At 42.7% G+C, this 27,194-nt stretch overlaps 1 protein-coding gene across 11 annotated transcripts in view; it reads left to right on the top strand.

The window, feature by feature from the left end:
- The window catches only part of UTRN (utrophin), a 561,026-nt gene that overhangs the window by 13,302 nt on the left and 520,530 nt on the right, over positions 1–27,194 (top strand). For 3 of the 11 annotated variants that reach the window (XM_045161918.1, XM_045161920.1, XM_044924145.2), the window contains exon 1: positions 1,202–1,620. The exons of 4 other annotated variants lie outside the window; for them this stretch is intronic. In XM_045161918.1, coding sequence (XP_045017853.1) covers positions 1,488–1,620 — 133 coding nt within the window. In that variant the 5' untranslated portion in view covers positions 1,202–1,487. Of the gene's footprint in view, positions 1–1,199; positions 1,621–27,194 lie in introns of those variants that run through there. 4 more of the 11 variants (XM_045161921.1, XM_045161924.1, XM_045161923.1 and 1 more) reach the window with 3 other exon arrangements.

Raw genomic sequence — 27,194 nt, 5'->3', positions numbered from 1 at the left:
ATTAGTTAAAATTCTATTGCAAAAGATTAGTTAGGTGGTTTCACATGTACTGGTTAGATTTTTTTTTTTTTTTTCCTCTTTAAACGGGGGGTGTGTGTGTGTGTGTGTGTGTAGGCATACATATTTACTGTTTTACTCTTTTTATTTTTTGGTGTGCTTTAATTGCTTAATAATAAATACAGTCAGTTTAGTATTTGAGAGGTGAATCGGTGTGAAACTTTAATATATACTTACTGTCGAAATGATGGTTGTGGACTGAGAAATCTGAGCTAGACCTAGTCCTTTCCCTTTCCCTTGCTCTACCCCTGGATTTACATAGGTCAAGTGTGGGAGGCAGGTAGTCCCAGGTTCCATGTAGCTCTCTGGCCTTGACATTCGTGCCTTTTCACAACCAAACACCTGAGATTTATTTATATTCTGTGAACCTTCTCTGTCAGAAGCTTGTTCTCCTAGCCTAGCCAGTAATAGGAATTGTTTGTGTGTGTGCCCTCTTGGCAGTTAAGATTAAAGTTTGCATTGGCACAACCTTATACCGATTTTGAGATCTGTTCACTTAAAAAAGCAAAAAAAAAAAAAATCTGTTATGTTTGTCACAGTCATTAAAATCAAGGTGTAAAGCAGGAGAGTAACATTTTGTAGGTGAATATTTTGAAATGAACTTTTTTTGGTGGGTGGGTGGCAGGCTAATTATTACAATTTCTGTCCAGTTCATCAATCTCAGTATTGAATTTATTGAATTATGTAACATTCTTTTTCCTGAAGATCAGAACAAAGCACATTGACAAGCACATTGATAATGCATTTCTGATAGAGCAGAGAAATCCAGTACAAAATATGACTTTCTGTCTCTAAACTGGCACAAGTTAGAAAAATCCCATGATTAAAAAGATATTATCTGGTGAGATCATCTTCTCTAATTCCATTGTTTGAATGTTTGCAGATTTGTCTCATGCCGTGTTCTGATTAAGATTTTGGTGTAGGATATTTATGTGAAAAAGGCTTTAATATGAATTGATTGGTTCTCTTGCTCCTTATGGGTGAGTCTTGTGATTTTCATTAGTTCAGTAATTACATAGATGTCGACATATGCTTTTATTTTGAAAGTCGGGTTTTGGGCTCAGCCTCTCAAAGTTCCTAACTCTGGCTGCATGTCAGAACCACCCTTTGGGATTCCGACTCAGTCACATGGGGTGGGGTCCCGGCGTCTGGAGTTTTTAACAAGCTCTGCAGTTACTCTGTTTAGTGCCATTGATTTATGGACAACGGAAGCAGGTTTAAGACTCTTGGAACCAAAGTGAAAGTGGTCTGTGCATTTCAGAGGAGAAAGGAGAGCTACGGTCCAATGTTGAAGACTATTTCTACTTACAACCTCTTCTTTTTAAATAATTTTAAGAGGTAGTGGATTTTGTGGTTTTGGACTTTTTTTCTTTTGCCTTGTGTTCTTGTGCTGAGCAAAGGTAAAATTGTGTAAAGAGAGCAGGAGAGTGATGAAACTTTGGTGCATTTCTTATTGTGGACTGTTGAACTGGAAGATCCTACCAAAATATTCCGCCTTGAAAAAGTTCTTCTTGGAGCACCTTGGTCTTCAGTTTGGTGCATTTAACCTCTTCCTGCTGCAAGGTTAGAGTAGAAACCTGAATTCTTTCATGGAATACTCTGGGCTTATCATAAAAACTTATTGTCTGTTTTTTCTAAGAAAAATTTCCAAGACAGATATGGTTTGACTCATGGTGAGGAAAAATCCCACATCCATCCTTTATGTTGATTTTCTTTCTTTTTACTTAAGTTATAATTTATTCACACAGTGGAATTATTTGCAATGAAAAATCACAAGTTCTTTCTGTATTGATATGGGATGGTCTCTAAGCTATGATATAAAGTGCAAGAACATAGTAACTTGATGCTAGTTTTCTTATCTTCTTTAAGGTTAATAAGGTATTACAATTGTATTTGCCTCTTTGTTTTTGTAACTGTATTTATTTATTTAATAATCTTTATTTTTTATTGAGGCATATTTGATGTACAGTAATACAATCTGTTGTGGGTGTACAATATAGTAATTCACAATTTTTAAATGTTATACTCCATTTATAGTTATTATAAATTATTAACTCTATTCTGCATGTTGTGAACTAGTATATGCTTTGTGTCTATGAGTCTTCTACTTTTTTGTCATATTCACTAGTTTGTTGTATTTTTTAGATTCCACATGTGATAACATATAGCATTTGTCTTCCTCTGTCTCATTTATTTCGCTTGGAGGATAATGCCCTTCAAGTCCAATATTAGAGTTATAAGAATTTAAGTACATTTGAGGTTTACTTGTCAGATAATTGAATTGTCTTAAAAGATAATCAAATACGTCAACTGCGGTTTAAGCTGCTGAAAGGAGTTGAAGTTTGTAAAGGAAACCAAGGATCAACCCCCCTGTATTAGTTTCTATGGCTTCTGTAACAAAATGACCACAAGTTTTATGGTTTAAAACAATAAAAGTCTATAGTTTCCCAGTTCTGGAGGCTAGAAGCCCAAGATAGAGGTGTCAGCAGGGCCTTGTTCCTTCTGAAGTTTCCAGGAAAGAATTCCCCTTGCCTCTTTCAGCTTCTGGTGGCTCCTGGCTTTCACTGGCTTGTGGCAGCATCCCTCCAACTTCTGCCTCTTTTTCTAAAAATTGGAGTATAGTTGGTTTACATTGCTGTGTCAGTTTCTGCTGTACAGCAAAGTGAACCATCCATATGTATACATACATTGGGCTTCCCAGGTGGCTCAGTGGTAAAGAATCCTCCTGCCAACGCAGGAGACACAGGTTTGATCCCTGAGTCGGGAAGATCCCCTGGAGAAGGAAATGGCAACCCACTCCAGTATTCTTGCCTGGGAAATCCCATGGACAGAGGAGCCTAGAGGGCTACAGTCCATGGTGTTGCAAAGAGTCGGACATGACTGAGTGATTGAGCATGCATGCATACATATATCCCCTCTTTCTTGGATTTCCTTCCAGTTTAGGTGACCACAGAGCACCAAGTAGAGTTCCCTGTGCTATACAGTGCTATGCTATGCTATGCTATGCTAAGTCACTTCAGTCGTGTCCAACTCTGTGTGACCCCATAGACAGCAGCCCACCAGGCTCCCCCGTCCCTGGGGTTCTCCAGGCAAGAACACTGGAGTGGGTTGCCATTTCCTTCTCCAATACATGAAAGTGAAAAGTGAAAGTGAAGTCTGCTCAGTTGTGTCCGACTCTCAGCGACCCCATGGACTGCAGCTTACCAGGCTCCTCCATCCATGGGATTTTCCAGGCAAGAGTACTGGAGTGGGTATACATAGGTTTAGTCGCTAAGTCGTTTCCAACCCTTGCTACCTCATAGACTGTAGCCTGCCAGGCTCGTCTGTCCATGAGATTTTTCCAGGCAAGAATACTGCAGTGGATTGTCATTTCCTTCTCCAGGGGATCTTCCCAACCCAGGGATTGAACCCTGGTCTCCTGCATTGCAGGTAAATTCTTTACCACCTGAGGTACCGGTGAAATGGATTCCTATCCATGTGGAATGGTCTACTTCTTTCTTTCATCTTTCTTTACTTTTTGTGTACGAGCCATGTTTGGATTTTACTCAGGGAATTCTAAAGTTTGCAAGAAACATGACCCCTTATCAAAATACTGTCTTTTAAAATGCAAGTCTGATTTAGAGCTGGGAGAGTGACTGAGTCTTATTTGGTGTTGAAGGCCTCAGGCCATATCCAGAAGCCACCTCCTGGGATGCTCTGAGATAAAACTCCAGATATACTCTATTTGATACTTCCTTGATAGCTCAGTTGGTAAAGAATCCGCCTGCAAAGCAGGAGACCCCAGTTCAATTCCTGAGTTGGGAAGATCCCCTGGAGAAGGAGTAGGCTACCCACTCCAGTATTCCTGGGCTTCCCTTGTGGCTCAGCTGGTAAAGAATTGCCTGCAATGTGGGAGACCTGGGTTTGATCCCTGGGTTGGGACAATGCCCTGGAGAAGGGAAAGGCTACCCACTCCAGTATTCTGACCTAGAAAATTCCATGGACTATGCAGTCCATGGGGTCTCAAAGAGTCAGACACAACTGAGCGACTTTCACTTTATACTCTATTTACTTTGTTATCCTTATAGTCCCTTTGTAAGGTGTTTAGAAAATGTTATACTGCGGAATGTAAAGCTGTTTATTTCTGTGCTTCTACTTATAGTATCTGTGGTCAGTTCTATAACATCAGTTCAGTTTAGTTCAGTTGAGTCGCTCAGTCATGTCCGACTCTTTGCGACTCCATGAATCACAGCATGCCAGGCCTCCCTGTCCATCACCAACTCCCGGAGTTTACTCAGACTCATGGCCATCGAGTTGGTGATGCCATCCAGCCATCTCATCCTCTGTTGTCCCCTTCTCCTCCTGCCCCCAATCACTCCCAGCATCAGGGTCTTTTCCAATGAGTCAACTCTTGGCATGAGGTGGCCAAAGTACTGGAGTTTCAGCCTCAGCATCAGTCCTTCCAATGAATGCCCAGGACTGGTCTCCTTTAGGATGGACTGGTTGGATCTCCTTGCAGTCCAAGGGACTCTCAAGAGTCTTCTCCAGCACCACACTTCAAAAACATCAATTCTTCGGTGCTCAGCTTTCTTCACAGTCCAACTCTCACATCCACACATGACCACAGGAAAAACCATAGCCTTGACTAGACGAACCTTTGTTGGCAAAGTAATGTCTCTGCTTTTGAATATGCTATCTAGGCTGGTCATAACTTTCCTTCCAAGGAGTAAGCGTCTTTTAATTTCATGGCTGCAATCACCATCTGTGGTGATTTTGGAGCCCAGAAAAATAAAGTCTGACACTGTTTCCACTGTTTCCCCATCTATTTCCCATGAAATGATGGGACCAGGTGCCATGATCTTAGTTTTCTGAATGTTGAGCTTTAAGCCAACTTTTTCACTCTCTTTAACTTTCATCAAGAACAGACCCTTAATCATGTATTAAATCCCATTATAATACTGTGTCTCTAGAAAAAAAATCAGAGTGACTTGAATTATTCTAACGTACATGTGCTTTTTCAAGAGATGTAGCCTGTTAGAAGATAGAAGGGTGTTGTTATTTGGAGAATGCACACGCATGCTTGCTGTCTGTCTGGGACTAGCCTTTTGGAGCATTTGGTGTAGCACAGATCTTACTCTGGGGACCTGGCATCAAGGCAGATTGCTCAGAGAGGGGAACTCATTTGCATGCAAGTTTCAGTGAAACATTTAGGGAAGTCTGATGCTGACCTATCTTTTTATGTCTCCCTCCCTCCAAAAAATACCCTGTGAGGGAGGCGCACGGTGCTAGTGAGGACGGCCTGTGGTCCTTTTCTTGTCTTTGGGACGTGGCTTGCTTTGTTTTCTCTGTTTGATTGTTCTTCCCTCCCCACCCCTTGGTTTTGAAACCTCCATCTTTCAAACATCAGCATAAATGCCACAAAGCATTCTACTCTTTGATCGATCACAGAGCCACAATCAATCCCGGTTGTTCACTCTTTATTTCTATTTTTGGCTCCTCTTGCTTGTGTATGGTCACGTGCTTTCCTAACGACCTTCTGATGCCGCCTTTAGCTTAGTCTCCGCACACACTAAGTGCTCAATAAAGGCTCGCCATGTTCTCTTATGGTTTAAAATAATCAGACTTGCTGTTATACGTACCTTATTCACTCAGCACATGCTTGTCATTCATTCAGTGTAGCTCGATGATGGGCCCAGAGGTGAGCAAGACATCGGTCTCTGCTTCATTCAGGTGCTCAGGCTGGTTGGGAAGAGACGTGTAAGGAGACAACCCTGCATAAACCCTGTGTAGTGTATCCAAAGCTGGGGAATCAGGGGAGGAGGAAGGACATGTCCTACTTCATTGGGAAAGAGAGAGCCCTAAGAGGAAGGGAGTTGAGGTATGCCTTGAAGGATGCATAAGAGGTAGTTGTGTGGCTGTGAAGGGAGGGCATTCCAAGGTGATGGGAAAGAACAGTGTATTTTGAGCCTGCAGCTGGTAGGTGAGTGTGGCTGGGGTGTTGTAGATGAGGAGAGAGGTTGGGATCAGATTTTGAAAGCTCTTTGAAAGCAGGCCAAGAGGTTTGATCTTTTCCCTGTTGGGAGCTACTACAGGATTTTAAGTGGGTTAATGATGGAGTAAGTATTGTTTTTCAAAAAGATAACTTGGTGGACAGTATGAATGATACATTTCAAAGGGAGCAGAGTTGAACGGAGGAAGGGAGCAGATAAGTTGTGAAAATAACTAAGGTTAGAGATCATGGGAGCTTGGACCAGAGTGGTACGAGAGTAGAGGAGTAGGGGAGAGGAATTGAAAGATGGTTTGCAGTTAGTAACAACATGTATAAAGCTATAAGGTAAACTTCGCTTCAAGGGATTTGTTTTATATTCTTCAACCTGATAGATAGCTTTTCACATTATAATTCATATATATATTTTTCAATCAGATGTATAGTTTTAAAAATTATGTTATAAATCATGTTACAGCCCTGTTAGTATTTGCTCTTCCTCCAGAATTAATATGCTTAACTTGATTAATTTCTACATTTTAAAGGTAGCTTTTACTCCTTAATTACATTAACAATTGCTGTTTTTCTAAAGTAGCCCTCTTGGTTGGCTTGTTCAGGTGACTTTGAATTGAACTGTTTTAATAGCATTTGTAATTTTTTTCTATATGTATATTCCGAAAGAAATGTCATGCTTTAGGAAAAAAGTAGGTTGATTAAAATAAGAAAAAAGATAATATAAAAGCTCTTTGAAAAGGAGGCAAAAAAAGGTAATATTAATTTTATCTTGAAGGGAATAGTCTTGGACAGTGGGAAGAAAATTTGTGTGTGAAAAGAGCCTGGAAAACTATTTCAGAGGAAACTTAAATGAAGAATAGGATGTTTCATGTGAGGATAGTGTCATCCTATATTACTGATTTCACTTTCAACAGATCAGTTCAGTTCAGTTCAGTTGCTCAGTCGTGTCCGACTCTTTGCGACCCCATGAATCGCATCGCAGCACGCCAGGCCTCCCTGTCCATCACCAACTCGAGGAGTTCACTCAGACTCACGTCCATCGAGTCAGTGATGGCATCCAGCCATCTCATCCTCTGTCATCCCCTTCTCCTCCTGCCCCCGATCCCTCCCAGCATCAGTCTTTTCCAATGAGTCAACTCTTCGCATGAGGTGGCCAAAGTACTGGAGTTTTAGGATAGAGTAAATGCAAATTAAAAACAAATCAAGAACAGACATTGAGAAATACCTCTCATTTAGGAAACAATTAAGTGGTGGAAAGGTCATTGGAGTCCAGTCAATAAAGCAGGGATGCTCAAAAATCATAATTATTCAGGTAACAGATGCTTTTCGTAATGTGATGCTCTGTTGTAGAGGTTTGAGGAATAGAAGAAAGAAGAAGTTACTATTGTCATATTGTTTTTTCTCTTGAGTTCTGTCTTTCAAATCCTAATATTCAGTGGGCTAACTTTAAATTCTAATATAGAAGCTGATATTTCAGAACGGTCATTCCCTTGACCTTTAAGGAAAAACAGAAGAGCTAGCTAGAAAATTCTGTGTTGTTGGGTTGTACATTGTGGTTTCTAAGGTTTTGACTTGGCCAGTTTAATTGTCTCTTGAGGTTGTGAATCTGGCTTCAAGATTCAGCTTTATTTTCTATTATGGACATTGTTAGGGAAGGACTTATTTGTCTGTCTCTGCCTACCTACTTACCTATCTATCTATCTATTCATCCATCTGTCCTTCTAACCGACCATCCATCCATCCTATCTGTAAAAGACATTTTGACTAGCGTGTTGTCACCTACTATATGTCAAGCACTTGGATTGGCACAGGGTGACTAAGACATAGTTCCAGAGGTCAGTTAATCATTTGCCCGGAGAGGGCGGTTGTGCAAGCTTTTAAGTAAACAGATTGAGCAGGCAGTTAGAGTTTTAAAAAGTGAAACAGCACAGGTTGCTGTGTGAGCTCCCTAGAAGGGTAGCTGATGTCTAGGGGTCTCAGGAAAGGTTTCTTTCTTGAAGAGAGATATTTAAACTAAGATCAGAAGAGTGAATGCAAGTGAGACAAAAAGTGGGCAGAGGGAGATGATGAGGGCTATTGAAATAAAGGGAATCAATGATATGTCAGAGGTTTGGAGGTTAAAACCGCAGATCGCTTAGTGTGGCTGAAGTAGGGTTGAGAAGTAAAAGTAAAGGCTGGGAAGTTAAGCTGAGACCAGTTGTTGAAGTCTTGTAAGCCATGGTTGGGAGTTTGGGTTGTATCCTGAGTAACTCTGAAAGGATTTAAAAATTTTGTTTTGTTTTGTACTGGGGTATAGCCGATTAACCAGCAATGTTGTGATGGTTTCAGGTGAACAGAGAAGGGACTCAGCCATACACATATAGGTATCCATTCTTCCCCAAGTCCCCTCCCATCCAGGCTGTCACATAACACTGAGCTGTTTACAATAGCAAAAGACATGGATGCAACCTAAATGTCCATCGACAGGGGGATGGATAAAGAAGATGTGGTCCATATATACAGTGGAATATTCAGTTCAGTTCAGTCACTTAGTCATGCTCGACTCTTTGTGACCCCATGGACTGCAGCACGCCAGGCTTCCCTGTCCTTCACCAACTCCCGGAGGTTGCTCAAACTCATGCCCATCGAGTCGGTGATGCTATCCAACCATCTCATCCTCTGTTGTCCCCTTCTCCTCCCTCATTCAATACTACTCAGCTATTAAAAAGAATGAAATAATGCCATTGCCAGTAACATGGATGGACCTAGAGAGTGTCATACTTAGGGAAGCAAGTCAGACAGAGAAGGAGAAATATTGTGTGACATCACTTATTCGTGGAATCTAAAAAGAAATGATACAAATGAACTTACTTACTGAACAGAAACAGACTCAAAGACTTCCAGAGTAAACTTAAGGTTCCTGGGGGGTGGGGACGATAGGGGAAAGGGATAGTTAGGGAGTTTGGGATGGACATGTACACACTACTTTATTTAAAATGGGTAACCAACAAGGACCTAATGTATAGAACATGGAACTCTGAAAGGATTTTTTTTTTTTTTAATTTAAAATTTAACACTATTTTAAAAAATAATGAAGCAGTCCATACCAAAAAAAATGTAGAAATGATATACCGGATATGAGAATAGTTCCTGAAAGAAATGAGGGAAGAAAGTTTGGGTGTAGGGAAAATCTGAACTTCAGCTCAGTTACAGCAGGGGACCATCTGACTCCTTAGAGAGCCCTGCAGCTGGGGTGGCTGTTCAGAGGTTTCCCTAAGTGAGACCATGGTGTCGAGCTTTGGGGCCCATGTCTTGGCCTGTGTACTAGCTTTAGGCTGACCCCAGAAGGAGGAGAAGTGAAAGTCTGGTCAAGTCAACTACATTGGGCCAACTGCCATTCCTGGAGCTATGTAGAGCTATGGCTTCTCAGCGCCAGCACTTTGAGCTGCTGAAAGAATGAATGAAGGTGTGTGCTGTCTTCTGTGTAATACAGCCTAGCATCCCTTCAATGATATACACCGTGCCATTCTCCTGTTTGTGGGTTTGAAATAGTTCTTATTTTTTCAAACCTCAGCATTAAAAAAAAAGTTGTCCAGTTTCCAGATATTTCCCAAATTCCTCCCCCAACACACACACACACACACACACACACACACACAGAGATTACACACACTACAACATAAACCTCAATTCAAGTATCTGATCACACGCTATTTATTTTCCTCTGGCAATTGGTGATGCCCTCCTCTCTCTCACTCCTGGTTTTAGAAGGTTTTGCTTCTCTGAGAAGTTTTAAATAGAGGGCTGATCTGATGAGATTTTCTTTGCAGAATAGATGACTTGTGTTGGGGCAGTGGATGGGGCTAGGCTAGAGGCCTGGAGGACCACTGTGTGACTGTCACAGGTGAAGAATGAGGGGTATTGTTGGCCTGAACTAAGGAGTGGTGATTGGCATAAGAAGAGGGGAGAGTTGGAAAGCTTTAGGCAAGAGACAGACAGAATGGGATGGAGTGGTGGGGAAGGAGTCTGCTTTCTGCTTTCAGCACCTGGCAGGAGTAGCCTTTCTGTTAAAATTTTGGGGGAGAGAGATTGTTGAGTGTTAGTGTTATTCGCTCAGTCATGTCTGACTCTTTTGCGACTCCATGGACTGTAGCCCTCCAGGCCCCTCTGTCTATGGAATTCTCCAGGCAAGAATACTGACTAGATTGGGTTGCCATTCCCTTCTCCAGGGGATCTTCCCGACCCAGGGATTGAACCCAGGTCTTCTGCATTGTAGGCAGATTCTTTACCTTCTGAGCCATTTTAGGGGAGAAAGATGATTAGGGGATGTATTCTTTCTTTCTGTCCTTCTGTCTCTCTGTCTGTTTGCCTGTCTACCCATTATCTACATCTCCTAGGAGCGTGGCCCAGACTAGGATCACATCCTTGAAAACTGACAGCTGGAGTCTTGACTCTTTTCCTCAGTATCCTTGGAACTCTTTTAAACACATCCTTAAAATTTTTCAAATTTTGTCAAGAACTGTTTTATTTCTCTTCATATTGTCTGAGATTTTTGACTGACCCTAGAATGAGCATCTGGAAAAAGGGTAATTTAAGATATGGTAGATGATGGCAGTGGAAAATGAGGAATTAAGAAGTGATTTTTGATTTTTAATATTTTTAGCAGATATTGGTAGTTAACCCCTTCGGAGTTGACTGTATTTATCTCCAAGAGTCACAGGAAACCAACTTGCAGATATTATTCTCGCTGACTTGGTTAGCTTGAGTGGAGAGGGTTATTAAGAAATGCTTGTAATGTGTCCAGAATTTTTACTAAATATGCCTCTGCATGTTTTCTGGGAAAAAAGTGTCCACAGTTTTAATTTTTTTTCTCAAAGGAGGCCTATCATCCACCAGAAACTTACGTCTTGTTAGTCTCTTGTAGGGTTTCAGTCTTTTCTGATGGGAACTAAATTGGCGGTCTGACACGCTGACATGAGTTTGGGGACCCACACTATTGCCCCAGGTCCAATTCTGGGCTGTATGTCACCTCTTGTCTCAGGGCCATTCAAACAAAAGACCTGATTGCCAGGATGAGGGTGAGTAGACACAGCTTGAAGGGCAAAATTTCTGATAATGTTTGACCCCAGTTTTGCATATAATGAATTTTTATTTGTTGATGAATCTTTCCCTTTTGTTGCTAAAAGTAGCAAATAATCAGACAAATTGCTAATTAGTAATCTGGCTCAGATCTTTTTTTTTTAATTAGTGGAACTTGTGCTTCATCAAGCTCAGGTGGAGTGGGTATCACAGTGCTTCATTTTTTTTAACATCAAACATTTTTTGCAAATGATGATATATTTGTCACTTGAAAATGGGCCAGCAGTCTCTCTTGTACTCTTGGAGTAAGAGATGTGGTCTTCACATGAGAACCCTACTTCCTGATGGCCTTTCTGATATCTTTCCTCTACCCTCTCTCTTTTTTTTTTTTTTTGAGAGATCAGATCATGTACCCTTTGCTTCTCATGCCACATGCTGACCAGACCGCCCCCTCACCCCCACCCTCAGCTTAAGTCTTATATCATTGAATTGCATCACCCACTAAACGATATTGTTTAGATGTCACTCTGTCCCCCCATCACTCCCTCTCATTTCTTGGTCATTTTACCTCTTGGTTCACTGTTAACTCTCTCTAAAAGTCACTCTTTTTAAAACAAAACTTGTGGCTACCAAAGACGACAGGATCAGGGAGGGATAAATTAGAAGGTTGGGATTAACATATATAAACTACTCTATATAAAACAGATGACCGACAAAGACCTACTATGTGGCACAGGGAGATCAAACTAGTTATCCTAAAGGAAATCAACCCTGAATATTCACTGGGGGGACTGTTGCTAAAGCTGGATCTCTAATACTTTGGCTACTCAATACGAAGAGCCGACTGTTTGGAAAAGACCCTGATGCTGGGAACGATTGAAAGTAAAAGGAAAAGGGGGTGCCAGAGGATGAGATGGTTAGATAGCATCACCAACTCAGTTCAGTTCAGTTTAGTCGCTCAGTCGTGTCCGACTCTTTGCAACCCCATGAATCGCAGCACCCTAGGCCTCCCTGTCCATCACCGACTCCCGGAGTTCACTCAGACTCAAGTCCATCGAGTCAGTGATGCCATCCAGCCATCTCATCCTCTGGCATCCCCTTCTCCTCCTGCCCCCAATCCCTCCCAGCATCAGAGTCTTTTCCAATGAGTCAGCTCTTCGCATGAGGTGGCCAAAGTACTGGAGTTTCAGCTTCAACATCATTCCCTCCAAAGAAATCCCAGGGCGTATCATCACTGACTCAATAGACATGAATTTGAGGCAAACTCTGGGAGATTACTGGAGGACGGAGGAGCCTGACGTGCTGCAGTCCATGGGGTCACAAACAGCTGGACACGACTTAGTGACTGAGCAACAACAAAGGGCACAGGGAACTCTACTCAACATTTTGTAATAACCTATAAAGGAAAGAATCAGAAGAAGAAAGCAAAATATATATCTGAATCACTGTGCTGTACACCTGAAACTAACATGATACTGTAAACCAACTATACTTTAGTAAAAAAATTTTAAAAAGATACTCTTGTTTTAGTGATTTTAATGTAAACATAGATGATTCTTTCAACACTATACTCTCAGTTTTTGAGTTTCTCTTTCTAATGATCTTGTCTTTCACTTCAGTGCTTCTATCCTGGCCAAACCGTATCATCATTTAGGACAGCAGGTCCTCCACAGTCTGAATTTCAAGTGTCACACTTTCTGGCCACCACATCTTAGACTTCTAGCTCACTCCCTCTTGCATCGTAAGTTGAGCAGTTTCTGCTTCAGCCGGGTCTAGAATCTGCCATCCCACTATCATTATGCTGTTGCCTATCCCTTTGCCCTTTATTGAGATTGCCAATCAAAAGCATTCCTTTCTCATGCCTTCAATTCCCTTGACGTTCTTGCTTTGTCATAATTGTCAAGCCCCACCCCTGGTTAATCTAAGTCTCTTCCTATTTTCTAGCAGTCCCCATGCAGAGACCATGGCTGGAAAAAAACACATCCTTCATTCCTTGCCTTAGTGTAATGTGAAATCATGCATGAGACCTTGATGCTACTTGGCACTCATCTTCCACTGTTCTGCATGATGATTTCATACCATCTCCTCTTTTCTGAAATATTTACCCCTTCCTTCCTATTCTGACTCTTAGCTGATGACTTTGCCTACTCTTTTCCTAAGAAAACTGAAGTCAACTGAAGAGGAATCCATAAGTTCTGACAATCCATCTACTTCTAACCAGCTCCTGCCCAAGGCCATCCCCACCATATAATGGTATCCCATCCTCTCTTGCTCAGTTCAGTTCAGTTCAGTCGCTCAGTCATGTCCAACTCTTTGCGACCCCATGAATCACAGCATGCCAGGCCTCTCTGTCCATCACCAACTCCCAGAGTTCACCCAAAATCATGTGCATTGAGTTGGTGATGGCATCAAGCCATCTCATCCTCTGTCGTCCCCTTCTCCTCCTGCCCCCAGTCCCTCCCAGCATCAGGGTCTTTTCCAATGAGTCAACTCTTCACATGAGGTGGCCAAAGTATTAGAGTTTCAGCCTCAGCATCAGTCCTTCCAATGAATACCCAGGAGTGATCTCCTTTAGGATGGACTGGTTGGATCTCTTTGCAGTCCAAGGGACTCTCAAGAGTCTTCTCCAACACCACAGTTCAAAAGCATCAATTCTTCAGTGCTCAGCTTTCTTCACAGTTCAACTCTCACATCCATACATGACCACTGGAAAAACCATAGCCTTGACTAGATGGACCTTTGTTAGCAAAGTAATGTCTCTGCTTTTGAATATGCTATCTAGGTTGGTCATAACTTTCCTTCCAAGGAGTAAGCGTCTTTTAATTTCATGGCTGCAATCACCATCTGCAGTGATTTTGGAGCCCCCCCAAAATAAATTCTGACACTATTTCCACTGTTTCCCCATCTATTTCCCATGAAATGATGGGACCAGATGCCATGATCTTAGTTTTCTGAATGTTGAGCTTTAAGCCAACTTTTTCACTCTCCTCTTTCACTTTCATCAAGAGGCTTTTTAGTTCCTCTTCACTTTCTGCCATTAGGGTGGTGTCATCTGCATATCTGAGGTTAGTGATATTTCTCCCGGCAATCTTGATTCCAGCTTGTGCTTCATCCAACCCAGCGTTTCTCATGATGTACTCTGCATAGAAGTTAAATAAGCAGGGTGACAATATACAGCCTTGACGTACTCCTTTTCCTATTTGGAACCAATCTGTTGTTCCATGTCCAGTTCTAACAGTTGCCTCCTGACCTGCATATAGGTTTCTCAAGAGGCAGGTCAGATGATCTGGTTTTCCCATCTCTTTTAGAATTTTCCACAGTTTATTGTGGTCCACACAGTCAAAGGCTTTGGCATAGTCAATAAAGCAGAAATAGATGTCTTTCTGGAGTTCTCTTGCCTTTTCAATGATCCAGCGGATGCTGGCAATTTGATCTCTGGTTCCTCTGCCTTTTCTAAAACCAGCTTGAACATCTGGAAGTTCACAGTTCACGTATTGCTCACTCGAGGATATTTTCAGTGTACCTTCTGCATCCTCACTATTTTCCTTTTTAGTGGATTTCTTCCATCAGCATATGAACTACTGTTTTTATTTTCTAAAAATATCTTTCACTCTTGATCTTCCACCTCTCTCCACCTATCATCTTATTTCTTTGTTCCCCTGTATAAAAATACTTCCTCTGAAGAGGTTTTCATACACAGCCGCAAGTCCTCTCCTTTCATTCTTTCCTAAACCACTTTAATGGCACCTAAGTGATAGCTTCCTCCATGCAACTGAAACTGCACTTGGCAAAGTTACTGGAGACTTCCCTGTTGCTAAATCTGCCAGTCAGTTTCCAGTCCTCATTTTGCTCAATCTTTCAGTAGTGTCAACACAGTCCATCGTTTGTTCCCCCAGGAAGCACTTCCTTCACTTGTCTTCCAGGATGCACCACACTCTTCCCAGTTTCCCTCTCCTTTTCCTTTGCTGATTCTTCTTCCTCCCGTTGAAGGATCCACGGTATAGTCCTTGGACCTCTTCATTATTACCAGTTACGCCTTCTGTCCTTCAGTCTTGTTTTAAATACCATCTGAACACTGGACTCACATTTCTATCTCTGGCCCCAACATCTTCCCCTGAGCTTCATACTTACATTAACAGATGCCTGCTTGTCATCTCCACTTACATGCCCAAATCTGAACTCCTCATCTCCCCCCAAGCCAAACCTGATCCCACCATTTTGCCCATCTCTCCTAAAGGCAATCTGATTTTTCCAGTTGCTCAGGTTGAAGGTTGAAAATTCTGGAGTCATCTCTGTGGTCCCTTCTTTCTCTTGTAACCACATCCAGTCTATCAGGAAATCCTGTTGGCTCTATTTTCCTGATACTCTTCCTACAGAATCCTAGCCAGTGTTAGCATCTCCACTGCCACCGGCATGGGCGAGGCCACTGTGACACATGCCTGAATTTCTGCAGCCTCTCTCCCCCACCCCATGGTCCTGCTCCTTCCCTCCTTGTCCCACTGAGGCTGGTCTGAACCAGCAGCAGAGTGAGCCTGTTAAAAACAGAAGTTTTAAACTTCTGTTTAAGGCATAAAAACAGGATTATGTCATTTTGCATTCACAGTTCTGCAGCTACTTCCCATTTTACTTATTGAAAAAGCCAAAGACCTGGCAGTGACCCACAGGCCCTGGGTGATCTGGCTTTATCTCCCCTTGACCTCTTGCTTCTTGTACACAGCCAGTGCCCTCCCAGTTCAGGGCCTTTGCCCTGGGGGCCCTGCCTGGAGTACTCTTTCCAATTCTCTGTGACTTGTGTTACTACCTTTACCCTCCTTTCTGAAGCGCTTTCCACCCACTTTTTAAAGTGAAAGTGAAGTCGCTCAGTCCTGTCCAACTCTTTGCGATGCCATGGGCTGTAGCCTACCAGGGTCCTCCATCCATGGGATTTTCCAGGCAAGAGTACTGGAGTGGGGTGCCATTGCCTTCTCCAGAGGGTCTTCCCGACCCAGGGATGGAACCCGGGTCTCCCACATTGTAAGCAAATGCTTTACCGTCTGAGCCACCCGCTTTACCTGGCTTAGTTTTTTTCCGTAACACTTCTCACCCACTAGCACAGACTACAGTTTACTTGTGTGGTGTTCTGACATGTGTCTCTTTCCACTAGAATGTAAACTCCATGAGGGTAGGGCTTTGGCCTGAGTTCAGTTGCTAGTGTCTAGAACAGTACCTGACACATAGTATGTGTTCACTGTACATGTGTGCTCAGCGACTTGGTCGTGTCTGACTCTTTGCAACCCTATGGACTGTAGCCTGCTAGGTTTCTCTGTCCGTGGGATTTCCCAGGCAAGAATATACTGGAGTGGTCTGCCATTTCCTACTCCAGGGGATCTTCCCGACCCAGGGATCAAACCTGCATCTCCTGGACTGCAGGCAGATTCTTCACCACTGAGCCACCAGGGAAGCCCTTGTGTTCAATAAATAAAGGTTTTCTGTTGCTTTCAATAAACGTGTAATCCCTGAGATAAATATCAGTTTAATCTTTATTATATCTTTATTGTAGTGATCGAGTAGCTCCATGTTAGCCTATGACTGTTTCCCAATTACTGGCTGGCAGACAGCTTTATGTTTTCAGCACTCAGACATGAAATGAGAAGACTAAGGCCAGTGTAATGTACATATTTGTTAGTGTAAGGTTGTCAACTGCCTTTTCTTTTCCAAAACTGTCATTTATTCTGAGAGTGCATTAACTTTTTATTTGGCACAAAAATGCCCATTTAATGAAATGATTGTGGTAATTTTTCTATGAGATGAATTTTGGCAGTAGGAAACTTTCTTCAGATTAAGCACTCCAAAAGATCCAGGTATAGGGTTCCTGATGCTCATACTTTGTTAACTGTGTTAACTTTCCTCCCTCCCTTCTTCTTTCTTTTTTTTTTTTTTCGGATCTTGGAAGTCTTTCTGAAAACAAGTCTTAGCTAGAGGCCCGTTTTAGGACTGTGATGATGCATTGCTACTCTCTTTAATGCAAGCTGACAGGTAGAGGGTAGCTTAGGGGGATGGGAGTGGTGGGAAGCCCACCTTCCGCTCCTGAGAGTCCTTTATAGTTTTTGGAATTTAAAAATCACTGCTTTAGCTGATAAATTCTAGAAAATCTGGGCACTCTGTTAAAAAGGAAGATCTTACTTTAGTCTCAGAGAGGAGTAAGGGTCTAGTTTTGTTCTTCAAATAACCAGGTATGTGACCTTGAATTAACTAGCCAGTTTCTCTGCACAGTTAATTGATTTGTTTGTAGGGTAAGAATCAGCTCTAACCCAATTTGTTTGTGGGCTAGATGATTTTACATAGATTGCTTTAGAAGCTCCAGAGAACCAATTGTTTAAATAAATGAATTGGGGTTCCCTGGTGGCTCATGCCTCCTTATGCAGGAGACCAGGGTTCGATCCTTGAGTTGGGAAGATCCCCTTGGAGAAGGGATTGGCAACCCACTCCAATATCATTGCCTGAGAAATCCCATGGACATAAGAGCCTGGCAGGCTATATGGTCCATGGGGTCACTACACACTTTAGCGATTAAATAACATCAACAACAATTATCTAAGCTGTGCTAGGGAAGCAGTGCATTCTGTTACCATCTTCCTCATTGCTGGAACTTCAGTTTTGTCTGCATTGATCTTGTGACTGTCCCAAATGTTCTCTATCCCTGGATTCTTATAGGCAGTATTGTTGTTGGGATTATAGAAAGGATTGTATGATAGCATTTGGGCTAAGCATTTAATGTCTCAATAGGATTAGGGATGAAGTATAGCATATTATTATTTCATACAATGTTTGAAAAGCAGAATATGAAAATCCTGCAGTACTTAAAATTGTTATCAATACTCTCTTGCAGCAATACTATAGGGATTGGTTCAAAACTGTATTTTGAATCTAAACATGACCACCCATTGACTGTGTCATCTTGGACAAATTGCTTAGCTCAGTTTCCTTATCAATGAAGTGGGCATAGTAATAGTACCTTCTTCTTTGTGTTGTTGCAAAAATTAATATATGTAAAAGTACTTTGGCACACAGAAACACTCAATAAATGTTAGCTATTACTGCCATATAAGAACTTATTATACTTGTGGCTGTATTCTTTCCTGTCTTTCTAAACAAGCATGTAACAATAGCTTCAATCATATCACATGAGCAAAATTTGTGTTTTTATTTTTTAAGTATATCCAAAATTTTGCCCTTTTTATATTCAATAAGAAAGCAATCTAGGATAGACTGAGCATCTTCAGGTCATGCAATAGACCTTTTGATGCTGTGCTTAATTCTTATTTGGAGCTTTTTATTTTTTCTTGTATGTTTAGCTATATATTCGATACATTTTTCTGGTAGGATTTTTGAGGAAAAAAAACAAAAGCTCTGCATGCATACAAAAATCCCTCCTCCCTTTCTGCATTTTATTTTTCTTACTAAGGCTTGGTGCTGTCGCCTTTTGTCTGGGGTCACTATAGTTGACATATTGAATGCATTAGTGTATCCCCAAGTATCAAATTTATAACCGGTTTATTTAGATCATTTGCAAATGTTTACTTAGAAAGAGCCTAGACCAAAGAAACCCCAAGCAGTGGCTCAAACGAGCAAAGTTGTCTTTCCTCTCATCTTACAGTTCAGAGTTGCTGGGTGCCTTGGTGGCTGTGCCCCATACGGTCTCTTAGGCAACCTGGCTCCTTCTTTCTTATAAATTCCATCATTCTGCAGTGTTGTCTCATCTTGTTTGCGGCTGCCCCTCAACACTACGTCCAAGTTCTAGTCCAAGGGAAGGGGAGAGAGGAGTGAAAAATAAGCAATGGCCTTTTTTGAAAGATATGACCCAGAGACTGCATCCAGGTTTCCTTTTGTTGTCCAGTTGGCTGCAGCTTGGTCACATGGTCTCATCCAAGGGCGAGGGAGGTGGGAAAGTGTGATTTGTGGTGGGTGGCCATGTGCTGAGCCTAAAATTGCAGGAGAACAGAAGAGGGCTGGGTGTCTGATAGCAAAAAGAAGAAGGGAAGAATGGATAATGCCATGTATACTTTTATAACAATGCCAAGTATACTGTTACAACAGCTTGGTGGGCTAGGTTTAAATTTAGAGTTTTCTACCTCCTAAGTAGAGGAGCTCTGTGTCAGAACCTGGCAGCCGGGAGAACTAGCCTTTTCCCTGGTTTTCCATGTCTGCTCCATTCTGCACTGGGAAGGGCCACATGCACAGGTTGGTGGTCACCTGGGCAAACCTCCACGTCTCTCTTCGTATCTCACTTGCAAGCAGTGAATAGTGTGCCTCACCCTTGGAACGTGAGCTCAGGGCTTGTTTGGGCAGAAGAGGTCATGTGGACTCTGGGTGCATGTGTTCCCTTGGCTCTGTATTTTCTCCATCCCATGGGGAGGGATGAGGCTGGTAGAAGACAGAATAGAGCCCCTCAAAAGGGCAGTGTCGAAGGCAGCACCCCTCTAGGTCAGAGCTTGTATTATAAAGGGAAACATTAACTTGATTTAGTTCTTAAACTTTTCTGCTTTCCCTGTCTATGCTTCATTTTACTCATATTTATCATTTATAGTATACTTGTTATATATTTAATCTACTAGGAGTGGAGTATCTTTGGAATGAATGGAGTGTCATTGTAATGGATGGTGAGGTGGGGAAGGACACCAGTGGAAGAGGCTGGAGAATATTCACTTATTTAGCTTAAGGTTGTCAACAACTTAAAAAAAGTCCCTTTGAGTGGCCCTTGTGATTCAATGGCAGTTTGCCCAGACTTGAGGGAGCCAGTGCTCGGAATGAAAACTAGATTCACTTTGAAAATTTAGAAAGAAAAGTGACTAAGCAAGTTATAATAAGAATGTGCTTGATGGCGTGTGTCCTCTAACAGCAAATGAGGTACCGCAGTGGGCTTGGGTTCCTCGTTCACTCTCTGCTCTGCCTTCAGCTTTCCCTCCTCTGACCCTGTGCCTGGCCCGCTTAGACCCAGGACCCCGATCCCAACCTGTCCCAGGGCTCAGCCCCAGCTGCTCTGACAGCCTGACAACTCCCTGATGGGAAATAAAGTCGAAATCCAACCTGTGAGACTGCCCTTGGATTGATTCAGCAAAATACCCCCTCCTTCAGTTGAGAGATGAGTTATGATACACCCTCAATTGCATATCCAAAACCGTTGGGACCAGATGTATGGTTTGTTTTTTTTTGGTTTCAGAGTTTATGGTACATATGCTCTATATCAGGGGTCCCCAACCTCCAGGCCACGGACCGGTACCTCCGATCAGATCAGGGCAGCATTAGATTAGAAATAAAGTGCAGAATAAACGCAACGTGCTTGATTCATTCTGAAACCACCCCCCTCCTTCCCAGTCCGTGGAAAAGTTGTTTTCCATGAAACCCATCCCTGATGCCAAAAAGGTTGAGGACCGCTGCCGAATATGATGAACTGTCTCGGGGGGAGTTTGAGACAGCATCCCATAATTAAATAGATGAATATTTCTGCATTAAAATGTATGAATATTCACACAAATAGAAGACAAACAAAGTTATAAATAGCCTCAGGTCAGTTCAGGTCATGTTTTGCTGCCAAGTGGGCTATGAGAAGACCTTTGGTTTTCAGAGCTTTTTGGATGCTGGCATCATATATTAGGAATTGTGTGCCTGTGATGGTCACCGTTTTTCTCAGTGACCAGACAGTCCTGTGTATTGAGTTTTGTAGTGCTCACAGCAGATCTGGGAAGAAGAAGATATTTTATTGTCTTTTGTTCTCTACCCCCCCCTCCTTTTTCTTCCTCTCCCACCTCTCTCTGTCTCCATCTCTTTTCTTTCTTTCTTTTTTATAGATAGGGAAACTGAAGTTTAGTGAGTCTGAGTGACTTGGTTGAGATCAAGAGGGGCCCAGCATCCCTGGCCAAGGCACTTACTGTGCTGTAAAAAGTTTCTGATTTGCTTGTTTGAAACTCTAAACTAGCCAACAGAATCCTAGGTCACACTGAATGGTACAGAAAGACATGAGAGCATTAACAGTGCCATTGGAGGTAATCATCCTTTATAACATCGTTTCTTGATAAACGCCTCTCGGTTCACCTGCAGAGCGGGAGCAGGGTCCAGGACTGAGCTTGTCTGTAGTGATCGTCCTTCCAGCAGCTCCTTCTCCAGGCCTGGTAGAGGCAGTGGGTCAGCGCCCTCTTCCAGGGCTGGTGGGAGTGTGGGTGGGATGTAGGTAAAATGCAGGGCAGAGAGGGGAAGGTTCGGGTGTTTGGTGTGATAGGAGAGGTCAGGGAAGGGGAAATTGACTGAGGTTCTGACACTGTGTGGTCAGGGCCAGCTCCAGGCACTGGTTACTGTTTCGGAGCGGTTGCCATGGGCGCTGCTGAAAGAGGAATCAGAGACATGGCGAGTCCAGTGGATCTGTTAGGGCTGCTGCTTGGCAATGTTTTGTCTTTATGAATATTAGGCCAGAGCATCCTTTCTAGGTGGGCATCGGACAAACACGACCTCCGCTGGAGAGACGCAGTCTGATGGCTGGACTTAGTGGACTGTGCCTTTGTGCAAAGAAATGGTGTTCCTTCTCTTTGGAGTCATTGTTCTGGCTGGTTTCGGCCCATCTGCCCTCTCACCTGGTGCCTTCATGCTGTTTACAGACTTCACTTCAAATTTGGCAGCTTGGCATTAGTAGAGATCTGCCTGAAAAGCACTGTATCCTTGTTAGAATCCTGGGGATTGTTTTATGATGAACTGGGGAGTAGGTGGGGCTTCCCTTGTAGCTTAGACGGTAAAGAATCTGCCTGCAATGCAGGAGACCCAGGTTCGGTCCCTGGGTTGGGAAGAGAGGAAATGACAACCCACTCCAGTATTCTTGCCTGCAGAATTCCATGGACAGAGCAGCCTGGTGGGCTACAGTCCATGAAGTTGCAAAGAGTCAGGCATGACTGAGTGACTAACACACACACAGGGAGTAGATGTGACTACCGGGTGACAGATGAGAGTGCCGTGGCTCTGGGGGCTGTTTAAGCCCATCTCAAGAGTCTGTGACTCCTGGCTCCCTGGTATCCCGGTCAGGGCAATTTTCTGCCCACTCCCTGCTCTTAGGTGGAAGATGCAGCTTTGGAATTTCAGCATCTGTTTCCTGCCGGGGTCCAGCCCCGGCTGATCCAGGGTATTTGAAGCGGGGATGGCGTCGGCGAGGATCAGGATACAATAGCTTCAATTAGATATTAATTAGAGATGTAAAGAGTAATAGAATGAGGATAGCTCAGTAGGAAAATTCAGTGGAGAAAAGAGGCTGAGTAGCTTGGTTTACGCGGGAGACCAATAAAACTTCAAGACAAGAAGCTTGCACCACTTACGTAGGCCGCAGGCGTCCTTCCGTCTTCCCGAAGGAGAGGAGACACTGAGGCCTCCCCGGTTGGATCTTAGAAGCCCAGGCAAAATTAGTAAGCTTGGTGGGTTCCGTGCTCCAGATGGAGACTCAGCCAGAGTGAGAGAGAGAGCGACATGGGGAGACTAGTCTTTCGAGAAACTGATCCCAATTCTTTATTTTCCATGGTCTACTTTTATACACTGAGATGTTATGCAAAAGTCACGCGGGGTCAGCAGTCCTGACTTTTATCAAAGTCAGGTGCTTCATACAAATGTATACAGAGGTCTTAGGGGTGTTACATCATCTTCTGGCCAGGGGGCCTGCTGACAATTTATGACCCTCTCCTTGTGACAGTGGTCAGTCAACCAGGACACTTATTTCTCCAGGGGTGATTATTCTTAAAACAGATGCCAGCCAAATAAAGTTACATTCCTATAGGGTGAGGGTGTAGTGGGTTTTAGTTAAGGGAAGAATTTACTTAGCCTGAGGTCTAATGTGATATATCAAAGGTTAATACTTATTTCTATATATTCATTAATGTGTGTAAGGGCAGGGGATGTGGAGACTTAGCAACAAACATTGGCTCAACAAATGAAAAACCCTTCACCAGTACAATTTCTAATCAGCCCACTATACTTATAGTAATGGTTTTCTAACTTTTCTAAGGAACCTGTTTTTAGAAGGTTTAAAGCATCTCGTGCCCATCACGGTTGGGAGGCTGTGAGCAATCACATGTGGCCGGACAAGCCTGTCAGGCAGGCTAGAGAACCTTCATAGGAGTTTGTAGGTTAAAACACGCCCAGGAATTATTATTAAGTGGAGCTCTAAGTTAACTCCTTCTCCAAAAGAGGTGGTGGGGGACAGCCCCCCATAAAGTCAGAGGTGTAGGTGAGAGCACAAAGTAGTAAAGTAGGCAGGCTCTGGTTATGGGGGTAGATGCTCGAGGATTTCCAGGGGGACTCCTGAGGCTCGATCCCGCCTTTGCGTATGTCGAGCCTCCTTCCTCATGACCTTTGTCACGGGCCGAGTGCCTCACTCTGGCCCCCAACAGTTTCCCCCAACGTTTCACTCTCTGCTGCCTCTTGGACTGCAAGGAGATCAAACCAGACAATCCTAAAGGAAATCAGCCCTGAATGTTCATTGGAAGGACTGATGCTGAGGCTAAAGCTCCAATACTTTGGCCACCCGATGTGAATGAAGAGCTGACTCATTGGAAAAGACCCTGATGCTGCGAAAGATTGAAGGCAGGAGGAGAAGGGAATGACAGAGGATGAAATGATTGGATGGCATCACCAACTCAATGGACATGAGTTTGAGCAAACTCCAAGAGATGGTGAAGGACAGGGAAGCCTGGTGTGCTGAAGTCCATGGGGTCGCAAAGAGTTGGACACGACTGAGCGACTGAACAGCAACAATTCTTTCATTATTGTATTTAAAAATGGATAAACTGATATTATTATTGAAGATATTATTTCTCCAGTATTTGGCGAAATTGTCACTTGTTGGTTCTGACTGATCTCACAGCTCTCACTCCTGAGTTTGGGGTATAGTGGGCTCATTGGTGTGCCACTGAGTGGGGAAATGCAGTCATGTTAAAGGAAAATATTGGAAATCAGAAGGTCTGGGTAAATATGTTAGTATATCAACTCCTTAGTTACAATGTCTTCATTTATACCCTTATTTAAAATTCAACGTAGTTTGTTAAACTTTTACTTCATGTAATAGATGGGTTCAGGAGTCTTAGCCAAAGTCAATTTTTTTAATGGGAAGCTATCTGGATATACATTAACCTTTTAGAATTGTAACTGGTTAGTTGTATCATAAAAGCTAGCAATGTGTGAATGAGTTGATTGCTTGCTAAACAGAAGAACATGAGGAAAATTAATTTTAGGTTGAGCAAGTATCTCCTAAAAGAGAAGGAGGTAGAGAGGTCAGCTTATGTACTGGGACCTTTCACATGCATTATTTCATTTACTCCCTAAACTAATTCTGTGGGAAAGATATAGTCATTTCTGTTTTATAGACCAGGATACATTTGAGTTATTAGTTGGATCTTACCGTAAGTTTCTGTAATATTTAAAAGATGCATGTGTGTTTGTCACTCAGTTCAGTTCAGTCACTCAGTCGTGTCCGACTCTCTGCGACCCCATGAATCGCAGCACACCAGGCCTCCCTGTCCATCACCAACCCCCGGAGTTCACTCAGACTCACGTCCATTGAGTCGGTGATGCCATCCAGCCATCTCATCCTCTGTCGTCCCCTTTTCCTCCTGCCCCCAATCCTTCCCAGCACCAGTGTCTTTTCCAGTGAGTCAACTCTTCGCATGAGGTGGCCAAAGAAAGTACTGGAGCTTCAGCTTTAGCATCATTCCCTCCAAAGAACACTCAGGGCTGATCTCCTTCAGAATGGACTGGCTGGATCTCCTTGCAGTCCAAGGGACTCTCAGGAGTCTTCTCCAACACCACAGTTCAAAAGCATCAGTTCTTCGGCGCTCAGCTTTCTTCACAGTCCAACTCTCACATCCATACATGACCACAGGAAAAACCATAGCCATGACTAGACGGACCTTTGTTGGCAAGGTTATGTCTCTGCTTTTTAATATGCTGTCTAGGTTGGTCATACCTTTTCTTCCAAGGAGAAAGCATCTTTTAATTTCATGGCTGCAGTCACCATCTGCAGTGATTTTGGAGCCCCCAAAAATAAAGTCTGACACTGTTTCCACTGTTTCCCCATCTATTTCCCATGAAGTTGTATCCAACTCTTTGTGACCCCATGGACTGTAGCCTTCCTGGCTTCTCTGTCCTTGCAATTCTCCAGGCAAGAATACTGCAGTGGGTTGCCTTTCCCTTCTCCAGGGTATCTTCCTGACCCAGGGATAGAACCTGGGTCTCCCGCCTTACAGACAGATTATTTACCGCCTGAGTCAGCAAAGAAGCCCTTACCCCCCATCTTATTGCAGATTACTACAGAAAGTCACATAAGAAGTAGAATTTGGGGGGAAGAAAAATCAACGAAAGTGCAGAGAGAAGAAGAAATGAGCCAGTTAATAAGATAAGGCCAAGAGGAGTTGGTGCACAGACATTCTATTTGTTTTGCATAAAATGCCCTGTGCTCTTATTAAACTTTGAATGCAGGTTTGTTTCAGAATGTCTGTTAGGCAATGCAAAGAGGAAAATGGCTAGTTAGAAGACTGGCATTATACATAAATTTTCAAAAAGACATTTACTAATGTGAAACAGTTGTTTTCATGGCCCTGAGCCCTCCAAACCTTTTCCCTGGTACCTTGTAATGGGACAGTGAATGATGTGGAGAAAGCTGCGTCCCCAGCTCTACATGATATCTGGACTAAATAGACTGACTCTGACTTGTGGCATCTTTTATTGTAAACCTGGTACAGATTTGTAAAGTCATTTAAAATAATAGATATGGGAAGAAGTTCTCCGGTGTTTTGCCTCAAATCAGCAGCACATTTAAAAGATCCTGTTACCTTGGTCAGTTATCAAATTGTTGTAATACGAGGATAACATCAACTCTTACCTTTCTTTTCAGAAATGGTTTTTTTAAAAAATGTGGTCCTCAGACTTCCCTGTCAAGAAACCCTTTGATACTTGATCGTGTGGTGTGGAACTTTTTCCACGGTTGTGTATACATTTCTGGTCTCACAGTCAGTAATTCTTAAGCATAAGCTTTCTTTCTGGGTTTTGGTCTTTCTTCCTTTCCTTTCCTGGAAATAGCTTCCAGATGGGAATTAATTTTTTTTTTTGAAACAAACCTCAAATCCTTATGTTTTACCATCTTTTGACCTATTACCTGTTTTTTCTGAGTCTCATTTTTGGCTTAGGCATTTTGCTGTTAGGATTTTATTGCTCTGTAATACATCCTGAAGACACTTGGCAACTCTTATAAGGCCACACAACAGCTCTGCTAATGATGCCGTGCCCTGGACTTCCTTGCCACTCCCAGTTCTTAGAGGAATTATCTTCCTTCAGGATATTCCTTCTTTCTCACACCTGTAGGTTTCTTTAGAAGATACAAGAAATACATGGTTAGCTAGTTTAATTCCTGTATCATCTGTATTGAAAAAAATAGTAAAAAGACAGACTTGCTTGGTATCTTTTTGAAATAAAGTGAATTTGTGCAGTATTTAATTAGACTCCCCCCCCACCCCCCGCATTGTTCTTTTGTAATTTTCTAGATGAAGCCACATGTCTTTATCTTTCACCCATATGATGTCATGTCCCAGGGTGTTCCTGTCCGTAAGGTCTTTTCCTTGGGAGTGCTTGTTCTGAGTGTACCACAGCTTTTGCACTTAATATGTTCCCTTTGCCGGAGACCTTGACACTTAAGGATTTCTTGATAAAATGCTTTCAGTTGTTTGTTTTATGAGACATTCACTTGGTCCTAGAGATTTAGATGATTGTTCCTTAAGAGTAACTTGGGTCACTCATATCCTGCTTCTTGTTTTCATGTTATCATTTCTATAAATAAGGGAGCCTGGTGTGTTTTCCTGTAGGTTTTTATATATCATGAGATTTATTTGAGGCATTGTATCTGTCTTCGATTTTTGGTCCCAAGTTATTTAAAGAAACTTCCCTGATGGCTCAGATGGTAAAGAAACTGCCTGCAGTGCAGAAGACTTGTGTTCGATCCCTGGGTCTGGAAGATCCCCTCGAGAAGGAAATGGCAACCCATTCCAGTATTCTTGCCTGGAGGGAGCCTGGCAGGCTACATATTCCATGCTGTCACAGAGTT

The sequence above is a fragment of the Bubalus bubalis genome, chromosome 10 (genome assembly GCF_019923935.1).
Source record: "Bubalus bubalis isolate 160015118507 breed Murrah chromosome 10, NDDB_SH_1, whole genome shotgun sequence".
Classification (NCBI taxonomy): domain Eukaryota; kingdom Metazoa; phylum Chordata; class Mammalia; order Artiodactyla; family Bovidae; genus Bubalus; species Bubalus bubalis.
Note: the sequence above shows the minus strand (reverse complement) of the source record. Positions and strands in the feature narration are given on the sequence as shown.